The 16,771-nt window shown below is 38.5% G+C and overlaps 1 protein-coding gene across 7 annotated transcripts in view; it reads right to left on the bottom strand.

The window, feature by feature from the left end:
- The window catches only part of gapvd1 (GTPase activating protein and VPS9 domains 1), a 28,645-nt gene that overhangs the window by 11,659 nt on the left and 215 nt on the right, over positions 1-16,771 (bottom strand). For 4 of the 7 annotated variants that reach the window (XM_020706101.2, XM_020706103.2, XM_020706100.2 and 1 more), the window contains exons 2-12: positions 8,149-8,369; positions 7,466-7,733; positions 6,798-7,370; positions 6,629-6,712; positions 6,407-6,541; positions 4,478-4,670; positions 3,810-3,890; positions 2,441-2,598; positions 2,026-2,155; positions 1,721-1,846; positions 1,418-1,591 (exon numbers count right to left, since the gene is read on the bottom strand). In XM_020706101.2, coding sequence (XP_020561760.1) covers positions 1,418-1,591; positions 1,721-1,846; positions 2,026-2,155; positions 2,441-2,598; positions 3,810-3,890; positions 4,478-4,670; positions 6,407-6,541; positions 6,629-6,712; positions 6,798-7,370; positions 7,466-7,733; positions 8,149-8,333 — 2,107 coding nt within the window. In that variant the 5' untranslated portion in view covers positions 8,334-8,369. The remainder of the gene's footprint in view (positions 1-1,417; positions 1,592-1,720; positions 1,847-2,025; positions 2,156-2,440; positions 2,599-3,809; positions 3,891-4,477; positions 4,671-6,406; positions 6,542-6,628; positions 6,713-6,797; positions 7,371-7,465; positions 7,734-8,148; positions 8,370-16,771) is intronic. The other 3 variants (XM_011479410.3, XM_011479411.3, XM_011479408.3) reach the window with 1 other exon arrangement.

Raw genomic sequence — 16,771 nt, 5'->3', positions numbered from 1 at the left:
ATTTAGCCCTGCATAACTCACAGCCAAATTACTGCTTAGTACAAGTGCTCAGTGCTGTCCCTCCATCTCCGTTTGGGAAGTGGGGGCTTAACAAGGCAGAAGAATGCAGAGGCGACGGGAGCAGAGCGAGCAGGTGTGAGGGGGAGTTGGCGTCTAAGGCTCACGACCAAAATGTCAACCAGTGGTAGCAGCCCTCCCTGGTGTGCGCGGCTTCCACTTCATGGCACACGCGTGCCATCAGCCAACATTGATGCCAGCACCCCGGCAACAGTGAGCACTGCACTTGGCAAGCCAGTGCTCTCATTGTTGGTGGGAAAGCTTTATCCCGCTGTCCATGTTTACAGTCTTCAAGGTAGGGGCGCAGGGTATTTGTCTTTCAGGTGGATGATTAAATGAGTGGCACAACAAGAAGTGAAACAATTAGAATTTCTGCCTCATTATCATGGTAATCTTATCAGTGGGATAATGAGGTATTAATGGATATTTAATGTGCATCTCATAACCCAATCCCTTGGAGAAAACACATAAGGAAATCACTGTAAATTCACTTAATGATGGAAAAGTCCCCCAATACCATATTCCGAAGAATGAAAAATGGTGAATGCAAATGAGAAGGAACCAAGGTCAATAAGACTGCAGGGACTGAGTGAATGTCAGCGCAAAGAGGCAGAGCGAAAGCAGGCCAAAGAATGGCAACAAAAACAGTGAGGCAGAGAGGAGACAGGAAGGGTCAGAAAGCAGACTTATACTCCGTCTACGGCTGCTTTCACAGCAAATGAACCACGTAAAAGGAACTTACACTATATATTAGACACTGGCTATATGGGGATAATCTTAAAAAAGGTTGATATATTGTTTTTTTTTTTTAGAAGTAAAGACAAATGCATTGTGGGTAGTAGCTAAAAATGCATGAAGAAACAAAAAAAATACAACTTTCATCTAGATCTGTGTTTGATCTCAAGTACAGTACAAAAGAGACCTACTGTAACAAGCCGAGTGGGCCGGTGTTAATGACAATAAGACCGACAATAACTAATGGTTGTTTGGACCTATAAGGCCCAATAGTGTGGAGTTCGCTTGAGCTTTTCAACAAATATGCCATCTAGTTTTTATCTAAATTAGTAAAAATCATCCCAACTTCCCGTCAACTGATCATTGTACCCAAGTAAACGAATTAAATACCTTCAACAAAATGACAAAAATAATCATAAAATTAAAAAAAATGACAATAAAATAATCATTTGTCTTCTTGTGAACATTCACATGTGCTCCACGTCTTTGTAAGAGCTAAAAGCAAACAAGTGACCTTTGATGCTATTTCATATAAGCACCACAAGGTGATGACATTTCCCAATACCTCCTCTGCCAAAGAAAAAGGCTGACTTAGGTTATGGGAATAAAAGGATCTGGGAGGCACCTGGCATTTCCTGCAGTCGGTCCTCATCCATGTTTGGGTCAAAGTCACTGCCCAGGACATCGGTGCTCCAAGTTTCACTGACCGTCTCAGAGATGTCACGGTCGTCTGTCAGGCCCATCATATCTCTGATCTCGAACTTGCGTAGTTTGTCATCCAGGTTGTCCTGGGTGGTCGCTGAAGGAGAAATGCAGTTTTAGAGTTGGACCGAGGATGCAAAGTTTTCACTTCTTTTCAAATTGTCTTTTGACATTTATGCAAATTTGAGCAAAGTTGAAGCAAACATTTACACATTCAAAAACACACCTTGTTCGTGCTCTAAAAGCTGCAGAGCCTCGACACCGTTGCTCCCCGACGGTCCGGCTCCGGAATCAGAAATAGACTCAACTTCCGGGTCCAAAGATGACACAGAATTGGAACGATTGGAAGGGCCTGTGGTAAATATTACAAGAGAATGAAGAATATGAAATATAATTTTCAGAAAATTTTACATCAAATTCTGACTTAATAGGTAATCTAAATTACACCATAAGACAGTTCTAACTAACTAAACAAACAACACTAATAAACTCAATTTATTTTCTGTTATGTTGTCCATGAGGCAGACCCACCTTCAGAGATTCCCTCTAAGTTATCACTGCAGAGAGAAAATCGCAAGGTTTTATCTGGTTTCCCATGATGCTTAGCTTCATCAGCATGACCCTCTCCTTGGGTCCCGTAAGCCATTTGCATGTTTAAAACCTAAAAAAGCAGCAGAGTGAAAAAAAAAGAACCTGCGTGAGAAAAAAAACGACTTCATCTGTGATCTTGATTTAACGTGACTCATTCTTGCATCTGTTAAAGCCATTTTTGTTTTTTTTGCTAAGAAATATAGTATTGGCAGTTAGCATAAGAGCTATAAAATGCATGACATGAATGGAAAAAAAACTTGCTCGCTTCAATGACAGGAAATAATATTACTCAGAATTTATCACATCATCATCATCATCTCCCTGCAAATGAGCGCATTAATTCAAGTCACATTACCTCATTCTCTGACATCATCCCAGGGACAGTCAGAGGGCCAGAGCCCAGAGAAATTACCAGCACCTCCTCTGGCATCAGCTCTTGTATAGACTCTTGGGAGCTGGCCTCTGCCTCCCCCTCCTGGGCTATGTTGGTACGGCTGCGGCTTCGAGCACTCGCTTGTTGGTTAAAGAAAATATAAAATAAAAGTTTTTTTATTCAAAAGTCACAACAATTTGCTTTGTAATTATCTAAATCTATAAAACAAGCAGTAAAATTTTCTGAGATGGAACAGAACAAGCCAGAATCTAAAACACACAAAACAAAACAAAAACACACTTCCAAAAAGAATGTCATACCAATGTGCCGCTTTTTGCAATGCACAGTATTGGATAAAATAATGTTTTTGTTTAAAAAAACTATGAGAAAAACACATCAACGAAACTTCACACTGGTATGACAAAAGGTTGAGCCTATTCAATTAATTTATACCAACAGACCTAAAATTCCTTCTAGTTTCTGAATGTTAAACAGCAGTTAGTAGCAAAACTAAAATAGTAGTTCTTAAAAGCATTTTTACCTCAACTGAATTCGATTGTTTACAGAACTCAAGCCTTCATACAGACCAAAGTGACTTTTGTATAGAACAGAAGTGACACTTTAGTCTGAAAAGTTTACTGTTGCCCTTTGTGGCGTTTAAAAATAGCAGAGCTTTAGAAGGTCATGTAAGGCAAATAAAGTTAAGAAGCAATAACATTTCAAGTTTAATTTGGAGTAAAATGTTGTATCAATGAGTTTTTTTCTGAATCAAGGACCAAAATGGTTTGAATGAATTAAATTCCAGGTTCTGTGAACAAAGCAGAAATAGTATCAACCAGCAGGTTTGAGTATCAAACTATTTTTAAAGAAACCAGAAAGAAATTTGAAATGGCCTAAAATCAATTAAAGTTATTGGAAGTTTCTGAGTCCATCGAAATTATTTCTACTTTTCTCTTTTACAGTATACATTTGAACAAATGTGTAATTAAAAAAAACACCTTTGCTATTGCTTAAAGAAAAATCCCAGTGAATGAAAATGGAAAATAGATGGTTCTTTTTTTTGGTATAGTCTTCTATTGCCACCATTCTATTGGTAACACTTTAATTGCAATATCAAAAAAGAAAAGAAGGGGAAAAAAGTGGAAAAGCATTTAGTGTCTTTTGAAGAGCCAACAACGAGAAGACCAAGCAGAACTAGTGAAGCACTTTCAAAATAATGGTGCAATGGTTACAGTGCAGATTGGACAACAAATTAATGCCTGATGAATGTTTCTTAAGTCAAAGCTGGATGAAGCAACACAGGCGAGGGTTAAGTTCTCTCCAGCTCAAACATAACTGATAGATTACCCACCAAAAGGGGTTACTAATGGAATGTGAGCACACAGATTGGTGGCTGTGGGGTCCCAAGATGTTATAGCTGCTAAATGTTGTCCTGGTCATTCAATGGCAGCACAAAGGGAAAGGAGAGGGACAAAGCAGGGAGTTGGAAAAAGAATAAAACAATATATCTCAGAATTCAGAGTAGGGTCACACATATTCTGTAGGTAAATGTCACATTTCAAAGGACCAAACAAAAGCAGTAGGTTTTCTAATTAAGAAATGTGCCACAGTATCATTTGTTCTGTAAAATGCTAACGAAGGTTTACTGTGGATATTTTCCATCCATTCCAATTAAAATGAGTTCATTTATATTTGGCGATTTAATTGGCTGTCATTTTTGTAATTGAACCTCAATCCATACCACGCTAATTATCTTCATAACAAGCTGAGAAAGAACTCATTAGGTTCCTGTAAAACACAGACTTCACCAGCTTTCACTTCCCAGCTCTTGTTTACAGTTCCTCTTATTAAGCAGAAAAAAAAAAAAAAAAAAATCACACAAATCGTACAAAGCCTTGTTTATTAAAAGTTAAACGATTTTCCCTTTAAGATCCTACAAATATAGAATTTATTGTGAGATGCTTCGGTGAAAAGAATCTAGTGATCAGCAAATAGCCGTTGGTTGAGAGATGAAGATACCTATAGGTAGTCTGTTCTTCTTGTTGGCAGGAGTGGTAGCTGGAGAAAGCTGAGGTGTGTTGGAGGGAGTTAGCTCCAGACTGTTGCTCTTTGTGGCTCTAGACTGGGGTACGTTAGCCAGCATGGTCTCCAGTGCCATTTGCTCCTCTTCGTGAAGGTGGTCCCCACCTATGACAGCCCGAACAAAGTCCACCTGCACAGAATGAACAAAGCATTTTAACATCATCCGATCATCCTTTGATCTATTGTAAAAGTGCTCCCAGTGACATTTTAATTATGATTGTGCCGTTTTTAGGCAATATAAAAAATAAAAAACCTGTATTGTCTGGTGTTTCTGCAAAGCGGCAATAGTTCATCAGAAATTTGCCTCAGAGTTGTGGGCGGGACCGTTGGGGTGGTGTAAGCCTGCCCACACTTATCTTCCCTTTGTTTACACTAGCCTACCGCTAGCCTACAGGCCCCCACACCCCCCAACCGAACATTACCAGAGCAACAAAAATGATTCACAATGATTTGAATAAAGAAATACTCAGAGATGCAAATTTAAGCTCAATTTTCCTAATATACGTCCTCCGTCATCACATAAATACCACAAGAACATGTTAAGAACACCAAAAACCCAATTTTTAACTAAGTGAGTCCTTAAATAAAAAACAGCTAAAAATGTAAAGAAGTTATAACAAGTAAAGTTTTAAGCTAAGGTTGTGTCTTTTCCTAACTTGCCTCTGACCTTAAACTTTTGGAAAAATAAGAAAAAAAAATACCACCAAGGGAGCCGGAAAAAGAAGTGATGCATGAGCTTCACAATTTCAAAACATATTCTGTCAGGTCAGATTAGGGCCACAAAGCCAAGTTCAAGCGTAAGCCTTTTCTCTAGCCGTTTCTGCTGTGTCTGCAGTTGCTTTGCAACAATCACGTGTAATGTCTCGCTACTTTTCTCTTGTGTGTTGGCTTTATCTGACAAATTACATGTTACCTTCAATGTAACCTTAAGTTGAGAAAAAAAAAAAAAAAAGGGAGAACAAACACAAGAACTCGCTTTAAAAAGGGCCTATATATCATGCTAATTCAACTTTTTGAGCTTTACAGTGTACTACAATTTTAATTACTCACAAAAAACAACCCCAGAGCAGTATTCTGATCCGTTCACATATTTCTGAGTATTCTTCTGAAAACCTGCACTCTGAGCACCGAACCGAAACTGCCGTACCAAAACGGTTTGGTTCAACTACGTGTATCGTTACACCCCGATGGATAGTGTTTAAGTCCTAATGTATAGTTGTCCAATCCCATATTTCAAGTCCAATTCCCTCTAGATATGAATAAATACACACCAATTTTTATTTTTCATTTCAAGAAATTAAAAACTTTTATGCTCTCGTGGGCCACATAAAATGACATGCGGGCCTTCAGTTCAACACATGTGCCATAAGCAAACAGGCACATATCCATCATACATTAAAGAAAGATTCTTAGCCAAACATTTCTCTTCCTGTTTGACGGCTTCTTCAAGTGTTTGTGGACAGTTGTGCAATAAATAAAATAACTTATTTATTAAAGGTTCCTTTGTAATGCTGGAAACTGCAGCAATTTGTTTCATGGTGGTTTACTTCAAAAGTTAAAAAAAAGAAAATCACGGCTCCATTAGCTTACTACTACCACCAGAAACTCTGAAAGCCCATTTAGCAGAAGGTAAAATGCCTCTGGAGAGAAATACAAAGTCCTTTTGAAGCATATGCAAAAGGCCTAAATGCCAAGATATTAAAAAGATCTAAAGAGGATGTGGTTTAATTATTAGTCCTGTGGTGAAAGGAAAAAAACCCCACAGCGGATTAAATGGTGTAAAATGTCAAACAGCTATTTCTACAAAGACAACCAGAGATCCCAATGCAAAAGCTTAGCCTGTTGTTACCAAAGTATCCTGCGTACCAGTGCAAGTAGTTGATTATGAGTTACGTAGACGGCGGTCCTACTCAGGCCTTCGAGAAGATTCATGGCAGACATGGGAGGAGTCTCAACCGCTCGTCCTCCAATCACCACATCCAAAAAAGCAGCAACACAACTCTGCCGATCAGAAAACCAGAGCAGGCATCTTCAGCATTAGGGGCTTAAGCTTGAATTGCACAGATTTTAAGTCAATGACAAACGCACCTTATCAAACTTAGACATGGTGCTTTTCCTCCTTGGGTCTGCATCGTCATCAGCCATGGCCAGTTTCTGCAAAAGCTGACCCACCTGCAGAAAAGACAAGCAACACCAGTCAACATTTTACAGGCTTAAAATTCAAACTTAACACATTCAAACACTCTGCATGACTTGCCTGCATCAGATTAAAGCGGGCGACCTCGTTGATGGGTGCATCTGAGATAATGCCATATTGCTCCGGGTTGACTATAGCTGGGCAAATGAAGCAGGTCAACAGCAGGTCTGTGCACATGGTGCGCACCTCACCCACTTCAAGGCTCTCCACACATGACAAAGTCTTGTACATTTGGGACACGATCCAGCGCAGGCTGTGAGGAAAGCAGTAGGTGTTTTGCTTCAAGTAACCGATAAACTTGTTCACAAGAGCAACCAGTTTGGCTTCGTTGGCTTCAACGGCGGCCTGCACCCTTTGCTTGTAACCTTCAGATCCTTTCTCTCCAAAGCGTTCCCGCTGGGCAGGAGTGAGGCCCTCCACCACCTTGGATGGGTCAGTCTCCAGGTGGTCCTCATCCTCCACCAGCAGTTGCATAATAGGTTCATGAAGGGTGGCGGTGAGGAAGAGCTTGGCTGAGTAAAGACCCTCAGAAAAGAGCTTGAACAGGATGCTGAAGGCACAGGTTCCACGCCGGAGCAAACGCCGAGGGTTGTCACTCTCCTTCAACTCAAACTCTATCAGGTATCTTAGCACCTGGGAGTGAGCCACACAATAAAAGTTATGAAATCATATTTAAAACCAATATGTTACTTAAATGAATATTTCTGCGATGAATGTCAAGAACTAACCTGAAGTAAGTAGCTCTCATCCTCCTGCATGATGCAGTTGCCATAAAGAGCTGTAAAGACTGTATGAATGACACCTTGGGTGGGCTCCTGGTTCAATCTCTCTCCTGCCACCAGGCAGGATGCAACCAGTCTGGGATTCTCCCTCAACCTGGCCAGGAACTCCCCATAGATCGTTTCCTGGAAACCCAGGGTCTTGTAGCCATCGACGAACTGTGTATCTTCCAGCATTTTGGCATGTTGGCAACACTCTGCCGGGGAGGCCTCCGCACTACAAACAGAGGTTTAATTATAAGTGTGCATCACAGAAAATCTTCTGTACCAGCAGCCGCCTTCGTTTGTCAGGTCCTGGAAGAGGTGCAAACCTTCGATTTGAATTCTTTGATTGGAACTACAGTGAGCATCTAATATTGATTAAGGGCCAATTGTCATCATCCATGATATTCTTACTTTTATAAAAGTTCCAAATTATTCTATTAGGTCTAATCTTCGACATTTAAAGTCCCACTCTTAACACCTTTTGAGCTATTGTAAAAGCATTCTCAGTGGCCTTTTACTTACGATTATGCGGTTTTTGTTGGTGAGGAGAAGCCCACCCCTACTACCCGTCACCCCCCTTTGAGTCTTTACCTCAAATGTGTTCATTATCATTACCATCAGGAGGAGCAGAGGGATTGAAGTCTGACCTGGTGAGAATGAGACGGTCGAGGTTGATCCTCTGCTGCTTGGCGATCCACGCGGCCCGGTACAGCCTCTCAGCCGTCTTCAGTACATCATTGTTGAGCCTCTGAATCAGCTGCTTCTCAGACATCACATATAGCCGCTCCTGCTTCAGGTGGTGGGCCAGAGTATGAATGTCTGGCTTCACCATCTTTAACGGCTTAAACAAGCAGACAGGGACGCAAAACTAGCACATGAAAGGGAGAAAGGAATAAAAGGAAAAACTTTTTATTTAAAAGAAAGCTTCAACAATGTTTTTTTTTTTCAAATCAATTTTAACACAAACATTTTTATTATTCTATTGCCAGACTACAATTCCTTTAACCCATAGTGATGCTTATTAAGAACATCCAGCTTATGAATAAACTGTACAACTCTGCAATCATTTATAGAACATAAGGATATGCCTGAGAACAAAACCCATATCACCTAGTCTCAGATGTTGTTTCAGTTCAACAAATCTAAAAAGGAAGCTTGGATTTCAGGACTGGTAACTGTTCTGGTTAAGAATTTCATTGCTGGGTACAGTCGGTTATCAAATATAAAAGAAGCATTCATTGTGTGATATTCAAGTCTTTTTTTCTTCAAGTTGGTATTATTTTGTCTCTTTCTTTTACCTTTTTTAAAAAAAAAAAACTTTTATGCTTTAAAGAATCGATAAAAGCCATTACAAAAAGAAACAATTGGACTTGGACTCCAAAAGGTAAAAACACTGATGGGTTTATTGAAAAGAAAGTATTAGAACTGAAAGGGTGAGTCTTATTTTCAGAAGAAAAAAAGAACTTGATAAGCAAAAAAGTTGTAAAACTTCTTTATTAAAGCCGAAAGTTTGTACAATTTCAGTTCTGTTTTTTTTTTTTTTTTTACAGCTTCAACTAAGATACAATAAGCGTGACAGTACTGAAAGAAAATGTTCTCATTATCTGTAAATGAAACACCAATGATGGTCACACCATGCGAGGAAGTGATTATTTGCATTCAGTGTGCAACATTCCAAACTGTCCAGGAGCTGTGACACAACGGCACATCCGAGCAGCCTTCTCTGCTAAGACGAGAGATGAAGAAAAGATGAATGTAATTCAAGCGGAGTGTATGAAATCGAAATGATTTGTCACAGAAGTTTCCACAAAAGTCTTTTTGTGTCTGCTCTCTAAAGCAGGAAAGAGATCTAAAGGCTGTAGGCAGAGGCTGAAACCAGACCTGAGAAAACTGCAAGAGTGTGGGAACAAGTGCAAGATGCAGTTATTTCCCAAAAAGCCTTTGACAAGCAATGTTTGAGTAGATGTCAGAAAAACATCACTGGTTCTAACTGGGTGGGAAAAAGGTTCTACTTGAAGACAACCTTATTACAAAATAAGAACTTAACTCATGTTTTCATTGAAGAGTTACTACAATACATCAACTTCAAATACTGAGAGAATTTTTTTTTATTTACATTAAGTAAAAATACATTTTTTACCTAAAAACAATATTATGAAGAAATGTCTCATAAATGAACTACACAGCCAGTGAGCCAAAAGTGTAACAAAGCATAACAGCATTGTATTCTTCAGTTTTACAAAAATAACCATGATCGTCAGGTCAGCTCATTTTTTGAAGGAAAACCTGAAGGGCACATTCTGATCAAAATGCCACAGGGATGCACCGCTGGTGCCTCACACCTCTATTAATACTCTATTAAGATTGATGGAACCATGAGACTCCACTTCATCCCTGTCTGGTGTGTGCGGAGCACCTAATTTGGCAGTGGAGGTTTGGAGCAACCAGGCAACTTTGGAGACAAACTGATTGAGTAACCCTCAAAGAACATTCTTAGACGTACGCATTTAAACTAAACTACTGTATGTAGAAACAACTTCTTCAAATACTAACATTTTTTTTTCAACCACAGTTAATGCATTGTTAGTTTTTTTAACCTCCTCCTCATATATAGAGAGAGACATTTATTTCGGTTATGTTAGACACACAAACTTAAAACATCAACATAAGCATCGACACTGAACAATGTCAACATAAACATTGAACAACATAAACATTGAACAAAATTAACCGAAAAAGGTGTCGGGTGAAGCCAAGGCTTATTTCCCGGACCCTGTTAGTTATGAGCTTTCTTAAATTTTATCCTTTTATATCAAAGCTGTTTTCAAAAATACTTTAGTTCAGATCGACTTTTCACGTTCCTCAATGAGGCAACACACCAGGTAAACAGCAGTATTAAGTAAAACTTTGTTTTAGCTTCCCCCAGTTTGAATTAATGTTCACTATATTGCAGTGGTATTGAGTCATCTGCTTTCAGACCCACATGAACTTAAGTCACATCCCACAAGTAAACCAACCTTTGCAGCTATAACTACTTCAACACATTAAACTTTGGAAAGTTTTCCTAAGTTTAGGAGTGTGTTAATGGGAATGCCAGAATATTCTTCCAGAAGAACATTTGAAGCCAAAACCTGATGTTGGACGAGAAGACGCAACTTAGAATCTTCATTCAGATACATTTCAAATGCTTTTCTGTGGGCCAGTCAAGCTCTTCCATTGTAAACCCTTATTGTCTGTATGGACCCAGCATTGGTGTGCAGACATGTATGAACAGGGAGGGTCAGTCCCCTACTGTGCCAATAAAATTGGAAGCATGGAATCCTCCGAAATTTACTTGACATGCTGAAGCATTCAGGTTCCCTGTCACTCAAACTAAGGTAGTTTTATACTTTAAGTCATGGCACATTTTTACATTGACAAAATTCTGGGTCAAACCAAAAAAGAAAAAAACTCACAATGTCCCTGTCCAGCTTAAAGCCCCACTTCAATCATCGTTTGATCCAATTTAAAAGCGTTCCCAGTTATATTTTAATTATGATTATTTTTTCCAAAATCAAAAAACCTGTGTTGTTTTCTAGGACAGTTTTTGCAGAGCAGCAATAGTACATCTGAAATTCACTTCTGAGTTGTGGATGGGACTTTTGGCCTGGAGTAAACCTGCACTCATTTCTCTTTGCTTACCTTCTCTCCTGCTAGCTTAAAGTCCCTCACAACCCCAATCTAACATAATCGGTGCAACAAAAATGGCAGGAAATATTGGTGCCATCAAGGCTTACGGTTCTGAGCCAGATGCCAGCTTAGACGAGAAAAACAAATGGATCAATTTGTCTGCAAGTAGATGCATTGGAATGAAGCAGAGCAGAGAGCTATCTATCTATCAATAATGTCATCAATCATGAGAAAATGCAACACGTTAAAAATACGAAAAACATGATTTTCATTGGAGTGGGTCTTGAACATAGTGGGTAGCATAGAATAGAATACAGATAGTAATATTGTTTCTAAACTTACACTAACTTATTGGGAAACTTGGGTCAGTTTAGAGAAAATGAAAGCTTATCTTCTTGTAGCAATGGAAGAAAGACACAAATGAAGCTCTTCTTTAACAGCTCCAAGTCACTCTGTTTTTCGTATTTAATCATAGTCAGGCTTAAAAACCTCAGCTTATACAGATATGTCGTGGAAAACTATATATCATGTACAGAATTATATACTTAAATGATATATTATAATAGCTTGGTTGACCAGAAAGGGGTACTCCTTGGCAGCAGTCAACCAAAAACTGTCCAACGAAAAATGAGCAAAGTTTAGTGTGTCAAATCACACACTTGTTTCATTTTAAATAGTTAATCTAGCTCCTGTAAAGTCATGTCATTTCCAAGAACTGATGGTAAGTTGTGTGGGTCCCCAACCCAGACAAAGGGTACTGTGAAGACTGAAGAGAAATATACAATAATTTCTTCTTAAGCGTTTTCAAATGTGTGTCTATCACCTCACATATTGCAGTGGTGCTGACGTGATTCTCAGTAAGTGGAAACATCTCAATGTTGCCAGAGCTGCACATTTAAATGGAATCCATTAATTGTATCAGTGCTTGTAAACAAGTTTTTATTTTGCCCTTGCATCCGTCTTACCCAGAGAGATGGTCAGAGGAATAGACTTATAGTGCTCAGCTGACATCGGAAAAAAAGATTGAAAGAGAGGAGAGATGCCCAAGAGAAGAAGAATAGCCACGAAGCTCAGTTGCAACTGGCAGGTGCGCTAGGCCTGCAATACATTTCACAATTTTTTCCAGTCACATTTGCAGATAACTTTCAACTTTTTAAACACGACTTAAGAGAAACATCTCACAGTAAACCGGACATTCTGTGACTCGAGTTGAAAATCACTGAACTAAAAGCCAAGCCCAGCCCCTTCCAAAGAACCCCAGACCTCCACACCCAACCATCATCATTTTCAAAAAATTTCCTGTTAGTAGAGTACAATCAAATAAGTTCCATTCTCATGGAACGCACCATACGCACATGCATCCATCAGCTTTCCAGATAAAAAAGCGGGATTTGTCACTTCAAAGAATGCGCCTCCACAGACTCCACTCTGAGGACCAGGTGCTGAGCGCTTTACTTCACTGCATCCGACTCGTCTGGGTGCACTTGATGCATTGCTAAGATGTAGCTGTTCGGCCACAGAAATCCATTCCATGAGCTCTATGAACTGCTCTTAAGTTAGGAGTGGCCCATTCTTTTCCACATGTTTGTTGAAGCTGTCTTCCTCCATCTCTTTCCAGTGAGGCAAAAAAAGTATTTGGCTGTCACCGATTCTGCAAGTTCTCACTTTACAATTCTTCAGAAACCTGTAACTTCTATCAAGTCCCCAATGACCACATGTGTGGACAAAAATGCACTCAAAAACAAAATCCCAGGACATAGGAGGTACTTCTACCCTCCACTCATTACCTGTATAAATGGTACCTGTTTGAACTGGACACCTGTCCATACCCTTACAGTAAGAATGCAACCTCTCCACCATGATCAAGACCAAGAGCTGTCGAAGGACACCAGGAACAAGATTGCAGGCCAGAACAAGACTGGAATGAACCAATCTACAATAATTAAAAAGCAATTATTAGAAATGTAAGAAATACAAGATCACTGACAAACTCCCTCTACTTGGTTCTCCATGCAAGGTTTTGCCTGGTGAGGTACAACTGATTTTTAGAATGGTGAGGTAACAGCCCTGAACTACACCAGGAGAACTGGTCAATGACCTGAAGAGAGCTGGGACCACTGTAACAAATATCCCTGAGAAACACACTAAAGTAACACACTTAAACCATTTAAACACTTTGATTACCTCAAGTTTTGTGATGTCAACAAAAGTTTCTAACTGAAACAACAATTAGCAGCAAGTGCTTTTCCACTAGAGTCACTGCAGTTTTTACACAGAATTTTAGTTTGCCCCATGGGCACAAATATCACTGCTCAAACACGCCTGGCTACCCATTCCTTTATCCCCACTTCATGCCACCAACACTGAAATCGAACCTTCAAAGGCACTCGATATTTTGAGGAGAAAAAAATTGAATAAACGCTCTTCAATATAGAAAAAAAGGTGTTTAAAGATTTGGGAAAATATTACATGTATGGTGCGAGTGTCTTATCTCTAAATCATAAATTTTAGGTGGGGAATCATTAAAAATTATTTAAAGGATGATAAATAGAATGCTATTCTCAGTTAAATAACAAATAACTGCAAATAATTACTGGTAGTCAGGTTGTTGAGAAATTACAACAAACGTTTTAGAACCAATTGTGACACAAAACAAGTCAAATTTTGTTTTTAATTACCCCAATTCAACAGACTGATAAAGAGAAATCAAACTAAATCTAAAGAAATGCTCACTGGTGCATCATTGCCACACAAAGGGAAATCAGCATTGTGCAAACAGGTTTAATTTTTCAGGAATGTGTTCACGTCACAGGATAATCTATAATTTTTTCACAACAAAAGATCAAGACCTTCCACTGCCACAATTAAAAAGGGGAGTGTCATTTTGAAAGACTAGCTTACCCTTACAATTAAGTCAATTGCAAACAAGGTTGGGTAATATTTATGTAGAGCTTTTTCTGTGGACAAGTAATAGTAAGAAGAAAAACTAGTCTATTGACTTAACCAGACACTTTAAAGAAAAACCTGAAGTGAAAAAAATAAAAGATTAACATTGACAGGCATCTTATAAAATGTAGACTTTATGCTACCTTTACTTTCATGAACGTATTAAGCTTTTTCCTCCTCTCTTGTTACCATTACCCTCTCTCCTGTTTATAGTTTAGTCGAGCACTGAACAACTGCTCCTTGGGTAAGCCAGTCACTTACTCATCATTCTTTTTCTGCATCCACCTTATCCCATTTAATGTCTCAGGGGTGTGCCGGAGCCACTGTCCATCACTGAACCAGAGGCTGGTCACACCCTGGACAGATCACAAGTTCATCAGAGAGCCACAAAGACCTACACACACCTGAAGTTAGACAATCTCCAAAAAGATTAATCAATCACAAGACTCTGAATCAAATATTAAATGTTTTTTTTTAAAGGGACTTCGCCTTTGTTTGAGCTGCTCTTCTATGCTTTACAAGCATACTAGTGGACCAAGTCAACAAAACTGTTTTATACAACAGAGTCAAACCAGGTAGAAACTAAGTAAAAACTGCTGGTATAAACCAGAAAGAGGAAATTACTGTCCTAAATGATATGATATAAACTTTGTGAAACCCAGGAAGATCAACCTTTACCATAAGTTGATTCAAAAATGGCATTTATCACATCAATACAATATACACAATATGGAGCAAGCAGCACTGATATATTTTCACTACAAAAGGGATTTGAAGCCAGTTGCAAAGTAGTAAACATCTTAACAGCGAACACTTGCTGACATTCTGGTGTCCAGATCCAAGATCGACTTTGGTTAGGTGATGGTGCTGTTAGAAGGCTAAAGATCCAATTGCAGTTAACATTTTACTAAAGTGTTGTAGAAATGACATTTTTGCCCTAAAGGTAAGTTGTGTGAAAGGAGACTAATGACACAAGGTCTGCTGACAGAGGATGATCACCTTTGCTGCCCACAAAAATTATAAAACATTACCTTGTGTTTTAAAGGGGGGAGATATAATATAATATAATACAATAGATCAAAAGATGATCAGAGAGGGACTTTAACAGAACTTAACTGCATTAACAACTGCATCTTTTTAAATTTCTGTTTTATACCTTTATGCATATCCTCTTTACCATCCAAAATGCTTGAAAAGTCAGTCTTGTACAGCAAAAAAGAAGTTTAAGGAGATTTTGATGAGAATGTGACAAAACACGCAAGCATGCACTTTTCAGTATGTATCTGGAATAGCAGCAAAATAGCCCATGTCCAATGTTATGATCTGTCTCGTAATGCAATGGAAAAACTTAAAATGAGTCCAGCATACAAACCATAGGATAGGGACTTTTCTTGTCCGAATCCAAAACTGCACTTTTTAAAATGAAATGAATAAATGTATGGTGTTTCTTATTTAAAAGTGTTTTGAAACACCACCAACTCATCCCGCTACTTAATCTCAAAAACTTAAAAACATAGCAGGATATACGACAGATTTTTATTTTCTTTTTAAACTTTCACTTAGTACAAAAGCATTGGTGATCCATAGCCAACATCCCCTTCGCAGTTCCCTTTCTAATGCCTTGAGACTCTGCAAACAGAGTGAACTAAGAATATGTAACTGACCTTTTCCTTTATTTTGCCTGATTAGTCTCCATAATTTCTAAAACCCTGCAAGTCTGCATTTTTTAGATACTCAGCTGAGAAAAGCAACAGCTATGACCACAGTACATTTTTTCAGGTAAACCATCACCACTAAAGTCATCTGACCCAACTTGCAAATATTTAATTAAAATTAGGGTCTAAACCTTTTTCAGTTTTTGTTAAGATAACTCCAAATAGAAGTAGGGATGTGCAGGCAGAGGGAAAAATATTAGGATGAAGTGGAGGTTCCCATGGATACAAAAAAATCAAAAAAAGAACTGGGTGTAATCTGAGACAATACAGGATTTTTTTTTTACAATCAAATAAGAGGTGTTGAAGTGAGACATTATATGCAACAGAAAAAAGTACCAATGGATGCTGTTAAAGATTTAACTAAACAGAGAAGACTGCACATAAACAATAACATAAACATGCAGTAATCTGTAAACCCTTAGTTTTTAAAATATATTCCTAAAGTACGTTATCAATTGAGCTTTTACCTTGTGTTTCACATATTGAGCAAACAGATTTATGCACTTTGACTTCAATAGAGAATTAACAAAGCAGCCAACATTTACGGATCTTGGTTCATTTATGTATTTAAGTAGCACACGAGCAATCACTTCTAAAAATAATAATAATTATGATAATATTTAAAAAGGAAAAGAAAAAACGCTAACACTTAGCCACTTAACATAAACAATTATGATTTACCAATTTCGGAACAGCGCTATAATATAAGGGAACTAGTACATACCGAAGAAGCCAGAAAAGATAATACATTTCTTATAGTGTTTCTTATTTTTTTCCCACTGAATTGGAGGAGAGACATAGACAACCTTCCGCTAAATAGCAGCGTGCTAATGTTAACCAAATGAGTTAACTTGCCCAGCATTTGCTAATCAAGTAAAACAGGCTAACCAAAAGCTAACTAGTTAGCCCAGTTAGCTTAGCTTTACACTGCAAGAGCCTT

This window comes from Oryzias latipes, chromosome 9, assembly GCF_002234675.1.
Source record: "Oryzias latipes chromosome 9, ASM223467v1".
In the NCBI taxonomy this organism is placed as follows: domain Eukaryota; kingdom Metazoa; phylum Chordata; class Actinopteri; order Beloniformes; family Adrianichthyidae; genus Oryzias; species Oryzias latipes.
Note: the sequence above shows the minus strand (reverse complement) of the source record. Positions and strands in the feature narration are given on the sequence as shown.